Here is a 23,746-nt window from a genome sequence, read left to right as displayed (position 1 = left end):
TGACATCTACAATAAATTAGTAGGTATTAAGGGTCTGATCAATAACATCGTCAATAAATTAGTAGGTATTAAGGGTCTGATCAATGACATCTATAATAAATTAATAGGTATTAAGGGTCTGATCATGACATCTACAGTAAATTAGTAGGTATTAAGGGTCTGATCAATGACATCTACAAATAAATTAGTTGGTATTAAGGGACTAATCAATGACATCTACAATAAATTAGTAGGTATTAAGGGTCTGATCAATGACATCTACAATAAATTAGTAGGTATTAAGGGACTAATCAATGACATCTACAATAAATTAGTAGGTATTTAGGGTCTGAACAATGACATCTACAGTAAATTAGTAGGTATTAAGGATCTGATCATGACATCTACAATAAATTAGTAGGTATTAAGGGTCTGATCAATGACATCTACAAATAAATTAGTATGTATTAAGGGACTAATCAATGACATCTACAATAAATTGGTAGGTATTAAGGGACTAATCAATGACATCTACAATAAATTAGTAGGTATTAAGGGTCTGATCAATGACATCTACAATAAATTAGTAGGTATTTAGGGTCTGAACAATGACATCTACAATAAATTAGTAGGTATTTAGGGTCTGAACAATGACATCTACAATAAATTAGTAGGTATTAAGGGACTAATCAATGACATCTACAATAAATTAGTAGGTATTAAGGGTCTGATCAATGACATCTACAATAAATTAGTAGGTATTAAGGGTCTGATCATGACCTCTGTAATAAATTAGTAGGTATTAAGGGTCTGATCAATGACATCTACAATAAATTAGTAGGTATTAAGGGTCTGATCATAACATCTACAATAATTTAGTAGGTATTAAGGGTCTGATCAATGACATCTACAATAAATTAGTAGGTATTAAGGGTCTGATCAATGACATCTACAATAAATTAGTAGGTATTAAGGGACTAATCAATCATATCTACAATAAATTAGTAGGTATTAAGGGTCTGATCAATGACATCTACAATAAATTAGTAGGTATTAAGGGTCTGATGAATGACATCTACAATAAATTAGTAGGTATTTAGGGTCTGAACAATGACAACTACAATAAATTAGTAGGTATTAAAGATGTGATCAATAACATCATCAATAAATTAGTAGGTATTAAGGGTCTGATCAATGACAACTACAATAAATTAGTAGGTATTAAGGGTCTGAACAATGACATCTACAATAAGTTAGTAGGTATTAAGGGACTGATCAATGACATCTACAATAAATTAGTAGGTATTAAGGGTCTGATCATGACCTCTGTAATAATTTAGTAGGTATTAAGGGTCTGATCAATGACATCTACAATAAATTAGTAGGTATTAAGGGTCTGATCATAACATCTACAATAATTTAGTAGGTATTAAGGGTCTGATCAATGACATCTACAATAAATTAGTAGGTATTAAGGGTCTGATCAATGACATCTACAATAAATTAGTAGGTATTAAGGGTCTGATCAATGACATCTACAATAAATTAGTAGGTATTAAGGGTCTGATGAATGACATCTACAATAAATTAGTAGGTATTAAGGGTCTGATCATAACATCTACAATAAATTAGTAGGTATTAAGGGTCTGATCAATGACATCTACAATAAATTAGTAGGTATTAAGGGTCTGATCAATGACATCTACAATAAATTAGTAGGTATTAAGGGTCTGATCAATAACATCGTCAATAAATTAGTAGGTATTAAGGGTCTGATCAATGACATCTACAATAAATTAATAGGTATTAAGGGTCTGATCATGACATCTACAGTAAATTAGTAGGTATTAAGGGTCTGATCAATGACATCTACAAATAAATTAGTAGGTATTAAGGGACTAATCAATGACATCTACAATAAATTAGTAGGTATTAAGGGTCTGATCAATGACATCTACAATAAATTAGTAGGTATTAAGGGACTAATCAATGACATCTACAATAAATTAATAGGTATTTAGGGTCTGAACAATGACATCTACAGTAAATTAGTAGGTATTAAGGGTCTGATCATGACATCTACAATAAATTAGTAGGTATTAAGGGTCTGATCAATGACATCTACAAATAAATTAGTATGTATTAAGGGACTAATCAATGACATCTACAATAAATTAGTAGGTATTAAGGGACTAATCAATGACATCTACAATAAATTAGTAGGTATTAAGGGTCTGATCAATGACATCTACAATAAATTAGTAGGTATTTAGGGTCTGAACAATGACATCTACAATAAATTAGTAGGTATTTAGGGTCTGAACAATGACATCTACAATAAATTAGTAGGTATTAAGGGTCTGATCAATGACAACTACAATAAATTAGTAGGTATTAAGGGACTAATCAATGACGACTACAATAAATTAGTAGGTATTAAGGGTCTGATCAATGACAACTACAATAAATTAGTAAGTATTAAGGGTCTGATCAATGACATCTACAATAAATTAGTAGGTATTAAGGGTCTGATCAATTACATCTACAAATAGTAAGCCACCAAGAAATTTTTTGATTTCACAGTATCAGACATACATGTCTGACAGACAAACAAACTAGAGGATAAAAGATTGATTTAAATGAATGAATACAAATAAAAATATGCAGTAGATTATATGATCTATAAGAATTCAGTAGATTACGTCCAGTCAGCTGTCATTTAAATCACTTCTGTCCCCTACCCAATATTAAAATTGCTTCTGCCACCCACCAACCCATAGCCAGAAATTATGTTTAAAAAAATAAGCCTCTGTAGGGGGTAGTGTTTTTCTAACCCATAGCCAGAAATTATGTATTTAAAAAAATGCTTCTGTAGGAGGCAGTGTTTATCTAACCCATAGCCAGAAATTGTTTTTAAAAATATGCTTCTGTAGGGGGCAGTGTTTTTCTAATAAAACGTATCTGATAGTGGATCATAATTTTTTAAAAATTGCTTTTGTTGTGGGTTGGTTGAATTTGAAAGTGCATTCCCCCTGTGGGTATATGTTTTACTTGAACAGCCCTAACTGTGACACATCTTTTTACATCTTTAAGTTTTATTTCAATTAAAGGCAGTGAAGTATGATCTTTTGTTCACCGAGTTATACACTTTTATGTGCAGATGCATGTCGGTCACTAAATATCTTCTATTCTTCAGAAGGTAGGTCTTAGTGACCTACAATTTCATCATTGACTTAATCAAGAAATCAGTTTGGTCATAACCTCGTTAGACACTACATTGAATTCCTCGAGCAGTTGAGAACAATATGTTTAAGTTTTTCTTTTTTTTTCCAGTTGCAATTTGATATTCCAATCCACTGAAGCAATAGAATGTCAGACTTTAAACAGATTAGTTGGGATCTCAACATTTTCAAAGTTTGCAATTTTTGCAGTTTGGCAGTGATAAGTGTTAGTGTCAAGCTTGATAAAGTAGGCAGAGTCTTATAATAATTATGTTGTCTTTTTGCATGCCCTTTTGGCTGGCTATCTGTCTGTTTGTTCATCAGCAATTTGGTTTCTGCAAGATACTGGGAATAAGTGGAAGTCAGCTAAATTTGATATCTAGCTGTCTATTGATAAGACCATGAACAAATCAGTTTCCAGCATTCTCCCAAAGTTTTGGTTTATGTAACTTACCAAGAACTGGTGTGTTTCAAGCAAAATTGGTCGATGGTTTTACCTTGATAAGGCCTTGAAGGAATTTGATTTTCAGCTTTCCATAGTATGGCTTTACATTTCCAGTCCTCCTGGTGTGTGGTTGCTGCAGCATAATTTTAACAAACGCACCTTACCAATTTGCACATGATTTTTACAAGGGGTAGATGGCTTTGAGGCCGCTGTGCTAAAAATGGAAGAAAAAACTTCAAACCGGCTGCTTTTCAGGATTTGACCAAACGTATCCTAGTGTGAAGATTGTAACATTTAATACAGATGTTACTGATCTGCCTTCAGATATAGCTGCAATGACTAAAAATAGAGAAATAATTATCTTAAAAAAATTGCTTAGCAGAATTGGACCAACTTTGGCATTCAGGTATGGAGACCTTTCAAAATGGAATAAATGATGATGAAATCAAATAAAAATATAAACACTAGAGAAACCTTAACACAGTTGTTTTGATAACGTGCAGTCAATACCATTCAACATAAATCACCTTAATGACCCAGATTTCAAGGTCAGTTACTCTGGCTACTAGGCAGATGTCAGCCAAGTGAAATATTTCATGCCCACTTGGACCTCTTGTTCTTGCCTGAAAGTGTTGATTATCATATAATACATTTTGTAACTACCACCCATCCAAAGATTGAGAAAAAAAGTGAGTGTATGTTTATAAAAATTTTCAATGACAGTATATTTGTCCTTCTCTCATCCCTCATCATGCTGTATCTTATCTCAATACATTGTTGAGACAAAGTATGGGGTCATAGATGAAGGTATGTTACACACCCAAAATGACTGATTGCCAAGTTTTATTTATCAGGGCTATATCACAATATCTATTCACCTGTTGCCATTAAGTTTGAGTGTGGTTGAATAATGGGATAACCATATGTATCAAAATTGAGTCACTCTAACGTAGTTTGCAGGGTTTATTCAGCATTGTCAGTTGTGCCTAAGAAGTTGCAGTATTTTTAAACTGTTTTGTATTTGTAGCTTCAGCCTTGTTTGAGGAAATTTGTAGTCATCAAAATTATCAGAAAGAAATTAATATAGCTTGTATTCTTGACTGGATAAAATGCTCATTCAGACAGAAAGAAATAAATGAATTTTTGTGTTTGTGTAAATGTGGATGATTACTTAATTTTGCTTATAGGATTTCATTTATCATGAAAGCAACAGTTTAAGTTTTTGATTCTAAAATTCCAGTTCTCTTTTATAGACTCTAAGTGACATACAGTCAACAATCAGCAAATCAAATACATGTGAGAAACTGCCACACAGCCCTACACCTACCAAAGTAGCAATTACCAGTGTTTTCAAAACACCAGACAGATCTGTGTACACTGGTAAGTTTTATGCAAAGCTGAATCATAACTATCCTATATACACGTATGATAATTTTTTTTGTTGGTTGAATTTATCAAATTTTACAGAATTTATAAACATATAAGGAATGAATCTGAATTTTCATATTTATTTCTGATATTTATGCTATTAGCTAGAGAATGTACCTGTGTAAATTAATGTATTTCATATTTGTATTATTGTATTAGACTTTACATGTTAAAATAGGTTAATGCTTCAGAATAGGTTACGGATACTATATACCTATTTTCTGATTATTTTAACAATTTAGAGCATTGTGTAATTGTGTACTTTTGTAAGACGTAGGACCATGATAAAGAGCATTGTGTAATTGTGTAATTTTGTAAGACATAGGACCATGATAAAGAGCAAGTATGTTGTGTAAGACATAGGACCATGATAAAGATGTCTGTTGTGTAATTGTGTAAGACATAGGTCCATGATAAAGATGTCTGTTGTGTAATTGTGTAAGACATAGGACCATGATAAAGAGCATTGTGTAATTGTGCAGCAGATTTGTAAGACATAGGACCATGATAAAGATGTCTGTTAAATGATTACATGCTGTCATATCAGGGTTGAATTTTTTTTCTCCACCCACTTTGAACAAGTAGTTTCAGAAAATTCACTTGTCTCACTTAGCTTTTCACATGTCCCAAAATTTAAAATCACTTGTCAGTATTTGATAAGATGCAAGTGCTTTACTCCATAGAAAGATCAAACAATGTTGTGGTTTTTTTTAATTTAATTTTTCAAACATGGGCTGAAGTTATTGTTTGTCTTAAATGAGAGGTTCTCAGTTTTCCACTGTCCAGGTATCTAATAAAAACTATGTTATGCTTCAATACAGAGGCATTAGTACTTCCATCAGCAAAGAATGGAAAGGAATTTTCTCCAATTTAAACATTCCTTAACTTCTCAAGACTTCATCAACTTGTACAACAAAGTCACTTGCCCTGAATCTGTTCTTATAATTAGCACATAGTTCAACACGGTTGTTCTCCTGAAGTGCACACAGTATTTCCATTTTTAAAAAAAGGCTAGTGTCATGCACATACTGGCTAGTGTCATATATGTGCTGGCTAGTGTCATGCTCATGCTGACTAGTCTCATATACATGCTGGCTAGTGTCATGCACATACTAGCTAGTGTCATACACATGCTGGCTAGTGTCTTGTATATACTGGCTAGTGTTATGCACATACAGGCTAGTGTCATATACATGCTGGCTAGTGTCATATACATGCTGGCTAGTGTCATGCTCATGCTGACTAGTCTCATATACATGCTGGCTAGTGTCATGCACATGCTGGCTAGTGTCTTGCATATACTGGTTAGTGTCATGCACATGCTGGCTAGTGTCTTGCACATACTGACTAGTGTCATGCACATACCTACTAGTGTCATAAACATGCTGGCTAGTGTCATGCACATGCTAGCTAGTGTCATACACATGCTGGCTAGTGTCTTGCATATACTGGCTAGTGTCATGCACATGCTGGCTAGTCATACACATGCTGGCTAGTGTCTTGCACATACTGGCTAGTGTCATTCACATACCTGCTAGTGTCACACATATGCTGGCTAGTATCTTGCACATTCTTGCTAGTGTCATGCACATACTGGCTAGTGTCATACACATGCTGGCTAGTGTCATACACATGCTAGCTAGTGTCTTGCACATGCTGGCTAGTGTCATACACATGCTAGCTAGTGTCATGCACATACTGGTTAGTGTCATGCACATACCTGCTAGTGGCATACACATGCTAGCTAGTGTCTTGCACATACCTGCTAGTGTCATGCACATGCTGGCTAGTATCTTGCACATTCTTGCTAGTGTCATGCACATACTGGCTAGTGTCATACACATGCTGGCTAGTGCCTTGCACATGCTGCCTAGTGTCATGCACATACTGGCTAGTGTCATACACATGCTGGCTAGTGTCTTGCACATGCTGGCTAGTGTCATACACATGCTAGCTAGTGTCATGCACATACTGGGTAGTGTCATGCACATACCTGCCAGTGTCATACACATGCTAGCTAGTGTCTTGCACATGCTGGCTAATGTCATGCACATGCTGGCTAGTGTCATACACATGCTGGCTAGTATCTTGCACATACTGGCTAGTGTCATGCACATACTAGCTAGTGTCATGCACATACTGGCTAATGTCATGCAGATACTGCGGAGTTGTCATGTGACTTGATTTTTTCAATCCTGAATTTGTTAGTTCCATTGACAAATATGCTGGATGAATTTCCAACCTGTGCCAGTTTCAGATATTGCTTGCAATAACTGCAAAACATTTTCCCTTCTGAGTCAGTGAATTCAAGCCAAGGATAACTATCAGCCCAATGTAGCTGAAAATTTCTCAGTCTCCTAGAAGTATTATATTTAACATTTATGTTGCATCAGAGTCTGGCTTATGTATCTTTGAAGAATTAGTTAATTTACACTCAGTTGTAAGCTTACATCCCCAAACCACTTTCATATGAATTTCCTTTCTCTGAATCTTCGTTATTAACTTCCTTGCTGAAATAATTTAGTAAACTCATTTTATCCACATGGTAAATATCACTTTGCCTTACTTTTAATCTGATAGTAACATACATTTTGTCCATTTTTGATAATGCTTGACCATTTTCCAATTCACTCTGATTTAGATTAGAAGTGGTTGCTGATTGCATCAATTCATAAGTAAGCAGCAACCTGATGCTGATACCGTGTTGGTTGCAGTGTGATATAATAACTGGATGTCAACCTTGGTCATTTAGTAGTAAGCAGCTATTTTCAGATCTCTGCTGTACCTCATATTGTGCCTATTTTTACATTATTATCATGCAGGCATAAAGATAAAATCTGACAAATTGCAATACTTTACTGCTAGTTTACAATAAAATGACTTGCTGAAGTCAGGAATTTTAAAAAAAGTGTCATTGCAGCCTTACCTGTTTATAGCAAATTTGATGCATAATTAGAACTCCTGGTCCAGAGAGATTGTAGTATGTGAATTTCAGTTAATACCTGCGGTGTTTCCCAAATTTGTGCATCAGGGACACACGCTGGAAAAAATTGATGCACACATTTTGTTGCCATGCATTTTTTGTTGCAAATGATTTGCATAATGCGATTTATTTAATATCCAATGCATTGGACGAGGGATGGCATCGTGTATACTTCGAGCATAGGCATTGACTGGTTCCCCACTTTGTTTGCTCCCTGCGTTGCACTCCTCTGTTCGTATAACAGAGTGCATTGCAGGGAACATACAAAACAAGGAACCAGACTAGCACAGGTAATGTTATGATGGGGTAGCTTCCCCATATCTTGCGAGCTCTCACACGATTTCCATTGGGCTTAGCAAGATGTCATCTAGATGTTTAACCTCAGTGCTTGTTGCACTAGAAAGTGATCTCCAGATTAAAACGTTGTGCTTTAAGAATCATTAGTGAAGAAAGTGAAAGAAGCAGAACACAAAAGAGTAACTGTGGATCTGACTTTAATGAAAAATGGAGAAACTAATTCCCTTGACTGGAATATGGCACATCCATTAGGATTACCGGTGTGACTTCTGATCGCGTGATTGCGAAGACTGCAAAAGTGAATAATCCTTTCGTGACAGGGTTTAAGAATTTTAAAAAATCTGCCCTCGTTTGCCACAAGATGTCTGGAGAATACATTATAACCCAAGACATTCTTTCACAACAAGGAAATCAGTAAACTTGCCAGGACAAATGCGTTATTTGGATTACAAAGTCAGGGGGTCATTGCAGATTTTGCTGGTTTTTAACTTTGCTGCAATTAAAGAAAGATATTAAAAATCAGATATAACTTATTAGAAAGAAGTTGCATCATTAGCCTCCTTGAGTTTTGGATAAATGTGTTCTAGGATGAAGTACAATGAAACTGATGATAGCACACATTTTATGACAGGCAGTAAATTCACTGCCATTTGGTTAAAAAGATTTATTTGGTTTTTTGTATTGGCTTGTATGTAACGTGTTGGTCTATAATATTGCTTCAAAAAGATTATAAGGAGACTGTTAAAAGTACGACTTCAAAATAAAAATGAACTGATCAAATCATTCTTTGAGTGGACATTGCATTTGTTTGTTAATTGTGCATGTTGGTTTATTTGTATGTTTAGAGAGAGAGAGAGAAAGAGAGAGTATGTTGTGCAAGTTACAATATCCTATTTCAAGCTGAAAAAGTATGAGTCAGATGAAAATTTGTTAGTACATTTTTGACCTCCACATTTTCTATTTGACCCCCAGTTCTGACACCAAGGGTTTTTATTTTACCCTCTAATTTACACCCCGGGGGATACACTGCATATAATTTAACCCCAATTTGTATGTGGTGTTAAACCCTGATTAAATAAAAACAGAAACAGCTACGTGATTAGCAGAAACATTTCACTTCAAAATTAACATGAGATGTGGAAGTTACTCCTCTGTATAATCAATCAAAGATTAAAGAATCATTACTGCCATTTAATCAGTTCGTAAAGAAAAATGACACTAATGCTGGTAAATTACCTTTCATTAATTTAATTGGATTGACTCACCAGGTTAAAATCAAAGTGGGATTCATTTGTAAGGATCGCATTTGAGTAAACACAATACAACAAAGTCATTTAAAACTCTGCTAATTAATCATACCACCTTTGTTTTGATTGGCTGATAATTTGGTCACTATGCAGTCAGGCGGTAATAGTGTGTGCACACATGCAACAGTTATCAATTACCACTGGTACATGTGATGCAGGATACAAATGAATAATTGGATTATGGTGGAATATATCATGCCAGGAGGGCATGGATAGGCAGATAAAATTAGATAAAGTTATTAGAGCATAAAAATATTCATTTTCCTGATTCTTTTTAAACATAAAGAACTAGTGACTTGGAAAATTTGATTTGCCTGACTTGGAAAATTTATTGTCTGGTAATTCAGGTTATGGGATTTACTCAGTCTTACACATTAAAGGAGATTTCTAATTTTTGCAGGCTCTTGGGTCAGAGAAAATGGAGGAAATGCAATCTCAAGGTAATTTTTTGCTCAAGTGAGTTACTCCAGGTTTGCACAAATGTTAGAGTTTAAGGTAGTGACACATGCTTAGTGCCTTGCCTCAGACTGAATGTCCTCTGCTGTTTAGAGACTCTAAATTCCTGATTTGTGATCATCCTAATTCTGCAATTTTTCTCCACCTTTGAGATTATTGATGCAGTAGGGGAATTGAGTAAATTTGTCACTGATGAACTTCAAAAGAATTTTTTTCACTTTTATTCCTAAGATGACCTAATTGAGGTAGTTACATGTTCCCTTTGTTTTGAGTGGGATTTTACTGTTAAAATGCTCGATATCAGCAACAGATCTGTCACAGGAGTGAACAAGAGATAAGATTAGTTAAGGGACACAGATTTGTTTGCAAGAAGGAAAACAAGCAACAACAAAAATAACCAGTCTTGCATTTTTTTAATGTACTCTAACAGTTTTATTGTCTATGGAATATAGACTGTAGAACTTATTATTCAAAATGTCTGACTTGTAGCAGAAAGTCTAATTGTCAGAATCAAGTTCAAGCGACAGCTTACATTACATGAACAGCAACATGAAATATTCTATTTAAAAGACAGATTGATCATTACACAAATAGTAATGCAGTCATTTCTTATCCAGATGATAAGTTGAAATAATTCTTCAAATAGTAATGTGAACATTTCCTATCCAAATGATAGTTTGAAACAATTACTCAAATGTGTATATTGCTCACTTCAACGATCAAGTCTTATTTGATTCGTCACTTTGTGGGCACAAATCCTTCTGATCCCCCATGCAGGTGAAACAACAGATCCACTGCTTTCCCAGTCAAAAGTTGTGGCTCAGTTTCTGAATACTGTAGTTATGGATAGCAACCAGCTGTAAACTTGGTCATCATTGTATGACTCGTAAGTCATGTATTTAAGCAATCATCAATGAGTCAACTCATCAGCTGAAAGTGTTCAAGACTGTGTAGTTTGTTATTTATAAAAGTTGCAAATATTCAAAATACATTGCTATCACTAGTAATGTTTACACTACGTAGCTATCACTAGTAATGTTTACACAACATAGCTATCATTAGTAATGTTTACACTACACAGCTATCACCGGTAATGTTTACACTACATAGCTATCACCAGTAATGTTTACACTACATAGCTGTCGCCAGTAATGCTTAAAATGATGCAGCTATCACCAGTAATGTATACACTACATAGCTATCACCAGTAATGTTTACACTACATAGCTATCACCAGTAATGTTTACACTACATAGCTATCCCCAGTAATGTATACACTACATAGCTATCATAAGTAATGTTTAAACGATGCAGCTATCACCAGTAATGTTTACACTACATAGCTGTCACCAGTAATGTTTACACTGCATAGCTATCACCAGTAATGTTTACACTACATAGCTATCACCAGTAATGTATACACTACATAGCTATCATAAGTAATGTTTAAATGATGCAGCTATCGCCAGTAAGGTTTACACTACATTACTATCACCAGTAATGTATACACTACATAGCTCTCACCAGTAATGTTTAAACGATGCAACTATCACCAGTAATGTTTACACTACATAGCTATCACCAGTAATGTATACACTACATAGCTATCATAAGTAATGTTTAAACGATGCAGCTATCGCCAGTAATGTTTACACTACATAGCTATCACCAGTAATGTTTACACTGCATAGCTATCACCAGTAATGTTTACACTACATAGCTATCACCAGTAATGTATACACTACATAGCTATCATAAGTAATGTTTAAATGATGCAGCTATCGCCAGTAATGTTTACACTACATAGCTATCACCAGTAATGTTTACACTACATAGCTATCACCAGTAATGTTTACACTGCATAGCTATCACCAGTAATGTTTACACTACATAGCTATCACCAGTAATGTATACACTACATAGCTATCACCAGTAATGTTTACACTATGTAGCTATCATCAGTAATGTATACACTACATAGCTATCACTAGTAATGTTTACACTACATAGCTATCACCAGTAATGTTTACACTATGTAGCTATCATCAGTAATGTATACACTACATAGCTATCACCAGTAATATTTACACTATGTAGCTATCACCAGTAGTGTATTAACTACATAGCTATCACCAGTAATGTTTACACTATAGAGCTATAAACAGTAGTGTATATGCTAAATAGCTATCACCAGTAATGTATACACTACATAGCTATCACCAGTAACATTTACACTATGTAGCTATCACCAGTAATGTATACACTACATAGCTATCACCAGTAATATTTACATTATATAGCTATCACCAGTAATGTATACACTACATAGCTATCACCAGTATGTTTACACTATGTAGCTATCACCAGTAATGTATACACTACATTGCTATCACCAGTAATGTTTACACTATAGAGCTATAAACAGTAGTGTATACACTACATAGCTATCACCAGTAATGTTTACACTATGTAGCTATCACCAGTAATGTTTACACTACATAGCTATAATCAGTAATGTATACACTACATAGCTATCACCAGTAATGTATACACTACATAGCTATCACCAGTAATGTTTAAATGATGCAGCTATCACCAGTAATGTTTACACTACATAGCTATCACCAGTAATGTATACACTACATAGCTATCACCAGTAATGTTTACACTACATAGCTATCACCAGTAATGTATACACTACATAGCTATCATAAGTAATGTTTAAACAATGCAGCTATCACCAGTAATGTTTACACTACATAGCTATCACCAGTAATGTTTACACTACATAGCTATCACCAGTAACGTTTACACTATAGAGCTATAAACAGTAGTGTATATGCTACATAGCCATCACCAGTAAGGTATACACTACATAGCTATCACCAGTAATATTTACACTATGTAGCTATCACCAGTAATGTATACACTACATAGCTATCACCAGTAATATTTACACTATATAGCTATCACAAGTAGTGTATTAACTACATAGCTATCACCAGTAATATTTACACTATATAGCTATCACCAGTAATGTATACACTACATAGCTATCACCAGTATGTTTACACTATGTAGCTATCACCAGTAATGTTTACATTGCTATCATCAGTAATGTATACAATACATAGCTATCACCAGTAATGTATACACTACATTGTTATTACCAGTAATGTTTACACTTTAGAGCTATAAACAGTAGTGTATACACTACATAGCTATCACCAGTAATGTTCACAATACATAGCTATCATCAGTAATGTATACACTACATAGCTATCACGAGTAATGTTTACACTACATAGCTATCACCAGTAATGTTTACACTATGTTGCTATCATCAGTAATGTATACACTACATAGCTATCACCAGTAATGTTTACACTATGTAGCTATCACCAGTAATGTTTACACTACATAGCTATCACCAGTAATGTTTACACTATGTAGCTATCATCAGTAATGTATACACTACATAGCTATCACCAGTAATGTTTACACTATGTAGCTATCACCAGTAATGTATACACTACATAGCTACCACCAGTAATGTTTACACTACATAGCTATCACCAGTAATGTTTACACTATGTAGCTCTCACCAGTAATGTTTACATTGCTATCATCAGTAATGTATACAATACATAGCTATCATCAGTAATGTATACACTACATAGCTATCACCAGTATGTTTACACTATGTAGCTATCACCAGTAATGTATACACTACATAGCTATCACCAGTAATGTTTACACTACATAGCTATCACCAGTAATGTTTACACTATGTAGCTCTCACCAGTAATGTTTACATTGCTATCATCAGTAATGTATACAATACATAGCTATCATCAGTAATGTATACACTACATAGCTATCACCAGTAATGTTTACACTACATAGCTATCACCAGTAATGTTTACACTATGTAGCTATCACCAGTAATGTTTACACTACATAGCTATCATCAGTAATGTATACACTACATAGCTATCACCAGTAATGTTTACACTATGTAGCTATCACCAGTAATGTTTACACTACATAGCTATCACCAGTAATGTTTACACTATGTAGCTATCATCAGTAATGTATACACTACATAGCTATCACTAGTAATGTTTACACTACATAGCTATCACCAGTAATGTTTACACTATGTAGCTATCATCAGTAATGTATACACTACATAGCTATCACCAGTAATGTTTACACTATGTAGCTATCACCAGTAATGTATACACTACATAGCTATCACCAGTAATGTTTACACTACATAGCTATCACCAGTAATGTTTACACTATGTAGCTCTCACCAGTAATGTTTACATTGCTATCATCAGTAATGTATACAATACATAGCTATCATCAGTAATGTATACACTACATAGCTATCACCAGTAATGTTTACACTACATAGCTATCACCAGTAATGTTTACACTATGTAGCTATCACCAGTAATGTTTACACTACATAGCTATCATCAGTAATGTATACACTACATAGCTATCACCAGTAATGTTTACACTATGTAGCTATCACAAGTAGTGTATTAACTACATAGCTATCACCAGTAATATTTACACTATATAGCTATCACCAGTAATGTATACACTACATAGCTATCACCAGTATGTTTACATTATGTAGCTATCACCAGTAATGTTTACATTGCTATCATCAGTAATGTATACAATACATAGCTATCACCAGTAATGTATACACTACATTGTTATTACCAGTAATGTTTACACTTTAGAGCTATAAACAGTAGTGTATACACTACATAGCTATCACCAGTAATGTTCACAATACATAGCTATCATCAGTAATGTATACACTACATAGCTATCACGAGTAATGTTTACACTACATAGCTATCACCAGTAATGTTTACACTATGTTGCTATCATCAGTAATGTATACACTACATAGCTATCACCAGTAATGTTTACACTATGTAGCTATCACCAGTAATGTTTACACTACATAGCTATCACCAGTAATGTTTACACTATGTAGCTATCATCAGTAATGTATACACTACATAGCTATCACTAGTAATGTTTACACTACATAGCTATCACCAGTAATGTTTACACTATGTAGCTATCATCAGTAATGTATACACTACATAGCTATCACCAGTAATGTTTACACTATGTAGCTATCACCAGTAATGTATACACTACATAGCTACCACCAGTAATGTTTACACTACATAGCTATCACCAGTAATGTTTACACTATGTAGCTCTCACCAGTAATGTTTACATTGCTATCATCAGTAATGTATACAATACATAGCTATCATCAGTAATGTATACACTACATAGCTATCACCAGTATGTTTACACTATGTAGCTATCACCAGTAATGTATACACTACATAGCTATCACCAGTAATGTTTACACTATATAGCTATCACCAGTAATGTTTACACTATGTAGCTCTCACCAGTAATGTTTACATTGCTATCATCAGTAATGTATACAATACATAGCTATCATCAGTAATGTATACACTACATAGCTATCACCAGTAATGTTTACACTACATAGCTATCACCAGTAATGTTTACACTATGTAGCTATCACCAGTAATGTTTACACTACATAGCTATCATCAGTAATGTATACACTACATAGCTATCACCAGTAATGTTTACACTATGTAGCTATCACCAGTAATGTTTACACTACATAGCTATCACCAGTAATGTTTACACTATGTAGCTATCATCAGTAATGTATACACTACATAGCTATCACTAGTAATGTTTACACTACATAGCTATCACCAGTAATGTTTACACTATGTAGCTATCATCAGTAATGTATACACTACATAGCTATCACCAGTAATGTTTACACTATGTAGCTATCACCAGTAATGTATACACTACATAGCTATCACCAGTAATGTTTACACTACATAGCTATCACCAGTAATGTTTACGCTATGTAGCTCTCACCAGTAATGTTTACATTGCTATCATCAGTAATGTATACAATACATAGCTATCATCAGTAATGTATACACTACATAGCTATCACCAGTAATGTTTACACTACATAGCTATCACCAGTAATGTTTACACTATGTAGCTATCACCAGTAATGTTTACACTACATAGCTATCATCAGTAATGTATACACTACATAGCTATCACCAGTAATGTTTACACTATGTAGCTATCACCAGTAATGTTTACACTACATAGCTATCACCAGTAATGTTTACACTATGTAGCTATCATCAGTAATGTATACACTACATAGCTATCACTAGTAATGTTTACACTACATAGCTATCACCAGTAATGTTTACACTATGTAGCTATCATCAGTAATGTATACACTACATAGCTATCACCAGTAATGTTTACACTATGTAGCTATCACCAGTAATGTATACACTACATAGCTATCACCAGTAATGTTTACACTACATAGCTATCACCAGTAATGTTTACACTATGTAGCTCTCACCAGTAATGTTTACATTGCTATCATCAGTAATGTATACAATACATAGCTATCATCAGTAATGTATACACTACATAGCTATCACCAGTAATGTTTACACTACATAGCTATCACCAGTAATGTTTACACTATGTAGCTATCACCAGTAATGTTTACACTACATAGCTATCATCAGTAATGTATACACTACATAGTTATCACCAGTATGTTTACATTATGTAGCTATCACCAGTAATGTTTACACCACATAGCTATCATCAGTAATGTATACACTACATAGCTATCACCAGTAATGTTACACTATGTAGCTATCACAAGTAATGTTTACATTGCTATCATCAGTAATGTATACAATACATAGCTATCATCAGTAATGTATACACTACATAGCTATCACCAGTAATGTTTACACTATGTAGCTATCATCAGTATGTTTACACTACATAGCTATCATCAGTAATGTATACACTACATAGCTATCACCAGTAATGTTTACACTATGTAGCTATCACCAGTAATGTTTACATTGCTATCACCAGTAATGTTCACATTGCTATCACCAGTAATGTATACACTACATAACTATCATCAGTAATATTTACACTATGTAGCTATCACCAGTAGTGTATACACTATATAGCTATCACCAGTAATGTTTACATAGCTATCATCAGTATGTTTACACCATGTTTTTATCACCAGTAATGTTTACACTACATATATATCACCTGTAGTGCTTACATTATGTAGCTGTCACTGCTAATGTTTACTCTGCATAGCTATCAACACTAATGCTTACACTACATAGCTATCACCACTAATACTTACACTACATAGCTATCAACACTAATGCTTACACTACATAGCTATCAACACTAATGCTTACACTACATAGCTATCAACACTAATGCTTACACTACATAGCTATCAACACTAATGCTTACACTACATAGCTATCAACACTAATGCTTACACTACATAGCTATCAACACTAATGCTTACACTACATAGCTATCAACACTAATGCTTACACTACATAGCTATCACCACTAATGCTTACACTACATAGCTATCAACACTAATGCTTACACTACATAGCTATCGACACTAATGCTTACACTACATAGCTATCAACACTAATGCTTACACTACATAGCTATCAACACTAATACTTACACTACATAGCTATCGACACTAATGCTTACACTACATAGCTATCAACACTAATGCTTACACTACATAGCTATCGACACTAATGCTTACACTACATAGCTATCGACACTAATGCTTACACTACATAGCTATCGACACTAATGTTTACACTACATAGCTATCGACACTAATGCTTACACTACATAGCTATCGACACTAATGCTTACACTACATAGCTATCAACACTAATGCTTACACTACATAGCTATCGACACTAATGCTTACACTACATAGCTATCACCACTAATGCTTACACTACATAGCTATCAACACTAATGCTTACACTACATAGCTATCAACACTAATGCTTACACTACATAGCTATCGACACTAATGCTTACACTACATAGCTATCAACACTAATGCTTACACTACATAGCTATCAACACTAATGCTTACACTACATAGCTATCGACACTAATGCTTACACTACATAGCTATCAACACTAATGCTTACACTACATAGCTATGACCACTAATGCTTACACTACATAGCTATCACCTCTAATGCTTACACTACATAGCTATCACCACTAATGCTTACACTACATAGCTATCACCACTAATGCTTACACTACATAGCTATCACCACTAATGCTTACACTACATAGGTATATGTTTATATTACATAGCTATCACTTGTAATGTTTACATAGCTATCATCAGTGATGTTTACACCATGTTCTTGTCACCAGTAGAGGGGCCTGAAGTGGCCAAGTGGTCTAAAGCGCTCACCGTTCCGGATTACTGCCATCTCACATCTGTCTGCGTGGGTTCGAGTCCAAGGCTTGGCTAGTGTGGGTACGTGGGAAAGCCTGCCAGTAGCTTCTTGTGGGTCGGTGGTTCTTCCCTGGGTTTTCCAGGGTTCTTCCTCCACCAGTTATACTGACCGCCATGTATAGCCTATCTTGTGCCGAAAAATGTCGTTAAACCCTAGAACAACAACAACAATGTAGTGATCACCAGTAATGTTTACACTATGTAGCTGTCACAGAACATGAGAAAATAAACACTTGATGGACGAGAAAACCATAGTAAGGCATTGTCATTATAAACAGTATGAAAACTTGACTTATGAGTGTAAAACTTAAGTATTTTTACCACTCAATGAAATCCAGTCAAACCTGGCTACAGCAGGTACCCATTGGAAAAGGCAAAGTGGCTTTTGTAGACAGGTAACTGCTGAAAGCAGGTTTAGCTCTCAAACTTGGTTCAAGACCAATTTATGTACTATAAAACAAATAGCATTAAGATTACTAGTAATTATCATTATCATTTCAATTCTTTTATTATTAACAGTTAGCAGTAGTAGTATGCTACCAAGATACATGTATTTAGTTTAGCTATTTAGCAAATCAAGAAAACTACAACTGTGTACATGCACTCATTTATACATTTCTCTCTCAGATGCAAATGCTTTTATCTCATTATCAGTAGAAATGTTTCCTTAATAAAATTACTAATTGACAGCTTTCCTGTAATTGTGAAACATGCAACTGACTTTTTGTTAGGGAATTTGGAATAATTATGCATGAAAATAGGTGTTCACTGTCTAAACAATTGATTGATTAGGCTGTTGCTTAAACTCACTGAGATCAAACAACAGTCAACTTTTGTTGGTATACCTTGATGATTAAGGGATGTAAATAAGCTTCATGGGGCTATTATTAGTAACATCTAAACATTAATGCGAATTTTCTCTAACCATTCTCACCTCATTTTTGATATTTGGACATCTATATTGGTGTGTTGGGTCAGAATCAGTTGCCTATCTATAAGTTAGAATTCACCACCACAAAGCCAGATTCATCAGGCAGAGAGAATATGTCAGTGCAGTATTCATGTGCTACAACAAAAACATGGTTGACACACTCTCTATTCTTGATGAATCTAGTTTTCTTGAAGTTGTTGCAACAGCGACAGGTTTCTGGTTATTGTTCTTGGAATAAAATATTATTGAGAATTATGTGTCCTTTCATTCTTTTACAAACATTACATGACTTTCATTTAGGGTTTTCAAATGTTTGTACAACATTGGACAAGGGTTTATTGTTGATATCATGTGACTATTGGACATATGATGTCATGTACATGTAAGTTGTGAGAGTTGTGTGGTCATGTGACAAGGAACGTAAATGGCAAGTACCAAGTAAAATTTCATCATAGCTGTAGTTTCTTCTAATCTATCAGCAGATTAAAGATATAACAATTATAATACTCAGAATTTCTCAGAAAATAAATCACTTTCTTATCAATTTCATGCAGTATGACTTGATGTAAAATTATTTATGTTTGCAAGGTTCACTGGCTAGTGGTTACCCAATGCCACCACCACACAGTAGTGGCAAATTCCAACTCTTAAATAGGAAATTGACTGATGGAATTAAACACCAGCATAAATGTAAATACATCAAAAATTGGGTGGGAAGGGTCAGACGAAGCTTTCAAAGCTGACATGTCAACCTCTTTTTTGGTTTCATTGCATTACTGTATGACTGAAATTTGAAATGTTTTAACGTTGATTCACATAATATACCTTTATGTATACCATGCCTTTTTGCTCATAAAACAAGACAGTTTAATCTGCATACTTGGTGCCATCACTGTTGATATGCTTCAGTGACTCCGGACTGCTGAAGGCAGGGTGAAACCACTGCTTTTTTAAGAAACACATGACCACTGACCATGGACCACAGAAGACAGGTGACTGCTGACTACATGATATTTATATGGGAAATTTGCTGGGGGGAATTAATGGCCATTGTGACCAGGTGACCACTGAACTCAGGTGACTGTTGACACAGGCTTGACTGTATAGCCATTCTTCACAGAATCCATGCACATATCCTCTCTGTATTACAGTTTCTCACCAAAGACTCATCCCAGAGCCTGCAAAAATGCCAATCAACAAGATAGACACAAGGCCTCTTCACCTGTAGTTGTGCAAAGGCCAATTTCCCCAGACAGCAATTCAAGTGATTATCGAGATGACAGTAGGTATCACATTTAAATGGTTGAGATATTGCATCTCAGTGGTCAACCAGCTTGAGCTGATGTATCTTTTACTACATAATTAGATTTACCACATTACATATATGTAGGTGTGTTTGAGTATGTATGCATGTATGCATGTATGTTTGTATGTACGTATGTGTGTATGTATGTATGTATGTATGTATGTATGTATGTCTCAGAAGAGCATCATTCATCATGAAGCTTGAAATAATATATGATGAACATAACTGGTATCCTGTTGAGTGTTCAGATTCTATATGTTATTTCTATATATGAACATGTACCCATTCTTTTTTCATGTGTTTGTGTGTCTGTGTCTGTGTGTGTGTGTGTACATAACAAACGGTGCAGAACTAGTTTTTAAGTAGCTAAAGTGCTTTCGCTAACCTTGTTGGATTGAACAGATATTTTCATGCTTTGTCCTAGTAGCATATATTGGATTTCATCAGTTGTGTCCCTTAGTATGTAATGCCAACTAGCCAGTAGTGTGTATTAGTGGTGCATTGTACATAGGCCGAAAATGGTGGAGGCAATTGACTTAAAAATTATACTTTGTATGTTTAATATTGAAAGTATGAATACATAATATGAATACACTTGAAGAAGGTGTTTGTAATGCACAGGTCATGGTAGGTGCACAGCTCCAGCAGTCTCTGACCGTTTTCGTTGGTCTTTCCAGTGCCATGATGTCCAAGGCGGGTAGGCCATGACTTGTCCACACCTACTCTGGCATTAAAGTCGCCAAGGAGGAATAGTGGCATCCTTTGATCTTTTCATCCACCTGACCTTAGAACTGATCCTTTCTCTTCTGAAGACATGAGGGTGGGGGCGTAGACACTGAGGATGTTGACAGGACCTCCATCAGTGGCAAGGCAGATGGACAAGAGGTGCTCGGTGCCCCTTGAGGGAGGCTCAACTGAGGCCTGGAGGGTGATTTTGATGGCAAAGCCCACTCTGTGCTGGTGGGGCTCCTCAGGTTCTCGACCCTTCCAGAAGAAGGTGTAGTTTTCCTCTCTGAGGGAGCTGCTGGAGGCAAGCCTGGTTTCCTGGAGGGTAGCTATGCTTACATTTGTCTGGTGAGCTTTCTGTTGATGATGGCCATCTGCCTGGTGTTGTCCACCTCTCTGAGGTTGTCAGAGATGCCTGTGCACATGGTGTGTATGTTCTACCTTGAGAATTGAAGAGCTGCAGTCTTTGTTAGTTTCTTGTTTCTTTTGTCTGGTGAGCAATACACTGAGCTCCAGGCACCCAATGGAGCAGGCAGACATTGCCAGGTCAACACCTTACTGACGGTAGTCAACTAGTGGGACATGATGATCCCTCCCACCATCAAAGCTGACCCATGGTACTCCTTCCCAATGCCAATCAGATGGGACTTATAACTCGTAGACTGCCAGCTTCCATGTTGTTTCCTCACTCAGAAGTGAGGTTGGAGTGGCCTCTTCAGGGCACAAGCCTGGACGTGGAGTATGGAGATCCTGGGCTGCCTAGATGTCAGGAATCCCCCTTTTCGTCCTTGCTGGTGGGGTCTGGTGGGCTCCAAAGGAATGCTTGAGCATGACATTTGGCACCAGTATGGATGCAGGAGCTACCAGAAGGAAGTCATAGTTGACACCCAGCCACCTTAGGGGCTCCACTCCGGATTTTCTGTAAGGGTTTACTGTCTGGAGTTGGAATTCTAAAACCAGGAAAAAAGGAATCTTAAAACACTGAAACCAAGTGGCTTACAATGAGAAGACTGCGTAAGGGAACCCACATATGAATAAAATTATTATCTGTTTACATCATGCATTTTTTCAGTTGTTATATTCATTATATTTATTATCTTCTTGCATGTAATTACTGCTTGTTTCTGTAGTTCTTGAAGGAATTATTATTGTTATGGAGATTACTGTCAGTACAGAAACAATGACTTATCCTGAATATATCTATGGTTATTCCACTTTACGTTTATAAAAAAGATGGTGCTGTTTTTCCTTCGCTTAGTCAGTACCAGTTAGGTTGCTATTATATCAGTGAGGTTGAAACCAATCAGATGTGACATTAAACATTTTCAGACAGTACTTCCATCAGATGTAGTCATATAAACTTTTGGAATTTAAGTGCTTTCTTTGTGTTTATTACCTTGTCTCTGTTTTGTGTTTTCCTTTAACAAAACACCCTGTGAATCTATACTGCTTAGACTAGTCAAAGACTTGCTTTGTCACTTAAGTGCATTTTTCTTAATCTATTACATGCACACGACCCCCTGCTGGATCCAGTGCAGTTAAAAGGACTTATTTGCCATTGTATTTGTAATGTGCATCATATATATATATATATTGATAACTCAATCAGGTTGTCATAAAATATGTTCTGTTTGATAAATGAAGATATCTTATACTACTGAAATATCATTCTTATGAAAACTGATTTATCCCCAAAACGGGATCCACAATCGTACCTGTGTTATATTAGGAACTGCAATTCACTGAAGTGATTTTATTGACACCACTGTATTAGAGCTGTTAAATCACATCATAAAGGTACTACATCAGTTTTATTTTTGGATGTGATTTAAGATTTAATAATCTACATAAAGCTTGGATAAAACCCAAATGTGTATGATTGTAATTCCTGTTAAAATTAAAATAATCCAGAAAGCACATTTGATTTTATCCACACAGTTTTAATGCAAAGGAATAACAAGACTGTGTAAGAATTCTTGGTTAAAGTACAAGTACTAATTAAACAAGACCATTCTAGTAGCCTAGTGGTTAGAGCGTCTGCATCGGATGCAGGAGGTTGTGGGTTCGATGTCCGGCTGAGTCGTACAAAGACTTCTAAAAATAGTACTAACTTCTGCCTCGCTTGGTGCTCAGCATTAAGAGGTTAGTGTTAGGATTGGTCGATCTAGTGTCAGGATAATGC

General features: G+C 35.3%; 1 protein-coding gene across 1 annotated transcript in view; it reads left to right on the top strand.

Annotated features, from left to right (window-relative positions):
* The window catches only part of LOC149772417 (telomeric repeat-binding factor 2-like), a 60,897-nt gene that overhangs the window by 31,243 nt on the left and 5,908 nt on the right, over positions 1 to 23,746 (top strand). The window contains exons 7-9 of the mRNA XM_089947847.1: positions 4,899 to 5,025; positions 10,061 to 10,100; positions 20,684 to 20,814. Of these exons, the coding sequence (XP_089803973.1) occupies positions 4,899 to 5,025; positions 10,061 to 10,100; positions 20,684 to 20,814 (298 nt within the window). The remainder of the gene's footprint in view (positions 1 to 4,898; positions 5,026 to 10,060; positions 10,101 to 20,683; positions 20,815 to 23,746) is intronic.

Source organism: Sinohyriopsis cumingii, unplaced genomic scaffold, assembly GCF_028554795.1.
Source record: "Sinohyriopsis cumingii isolate HCF-2022 unplaced genomic scaffold, ASM2855479v2 utg001510l, whole genome shotgun sequence".
NCBI classification, from domain to species: Eukaryota; Metazoa; Mollusca; class Bivalvia; order Unionida; family Unionidae; genus Sinohyriopsis; species Sinohyriopsis cumingii.
The sequence above is the reverse complement of the archived record's forward strand: the minus strand, read 5'-3'. Positions and strand labels throughout refer to the sequence as shown.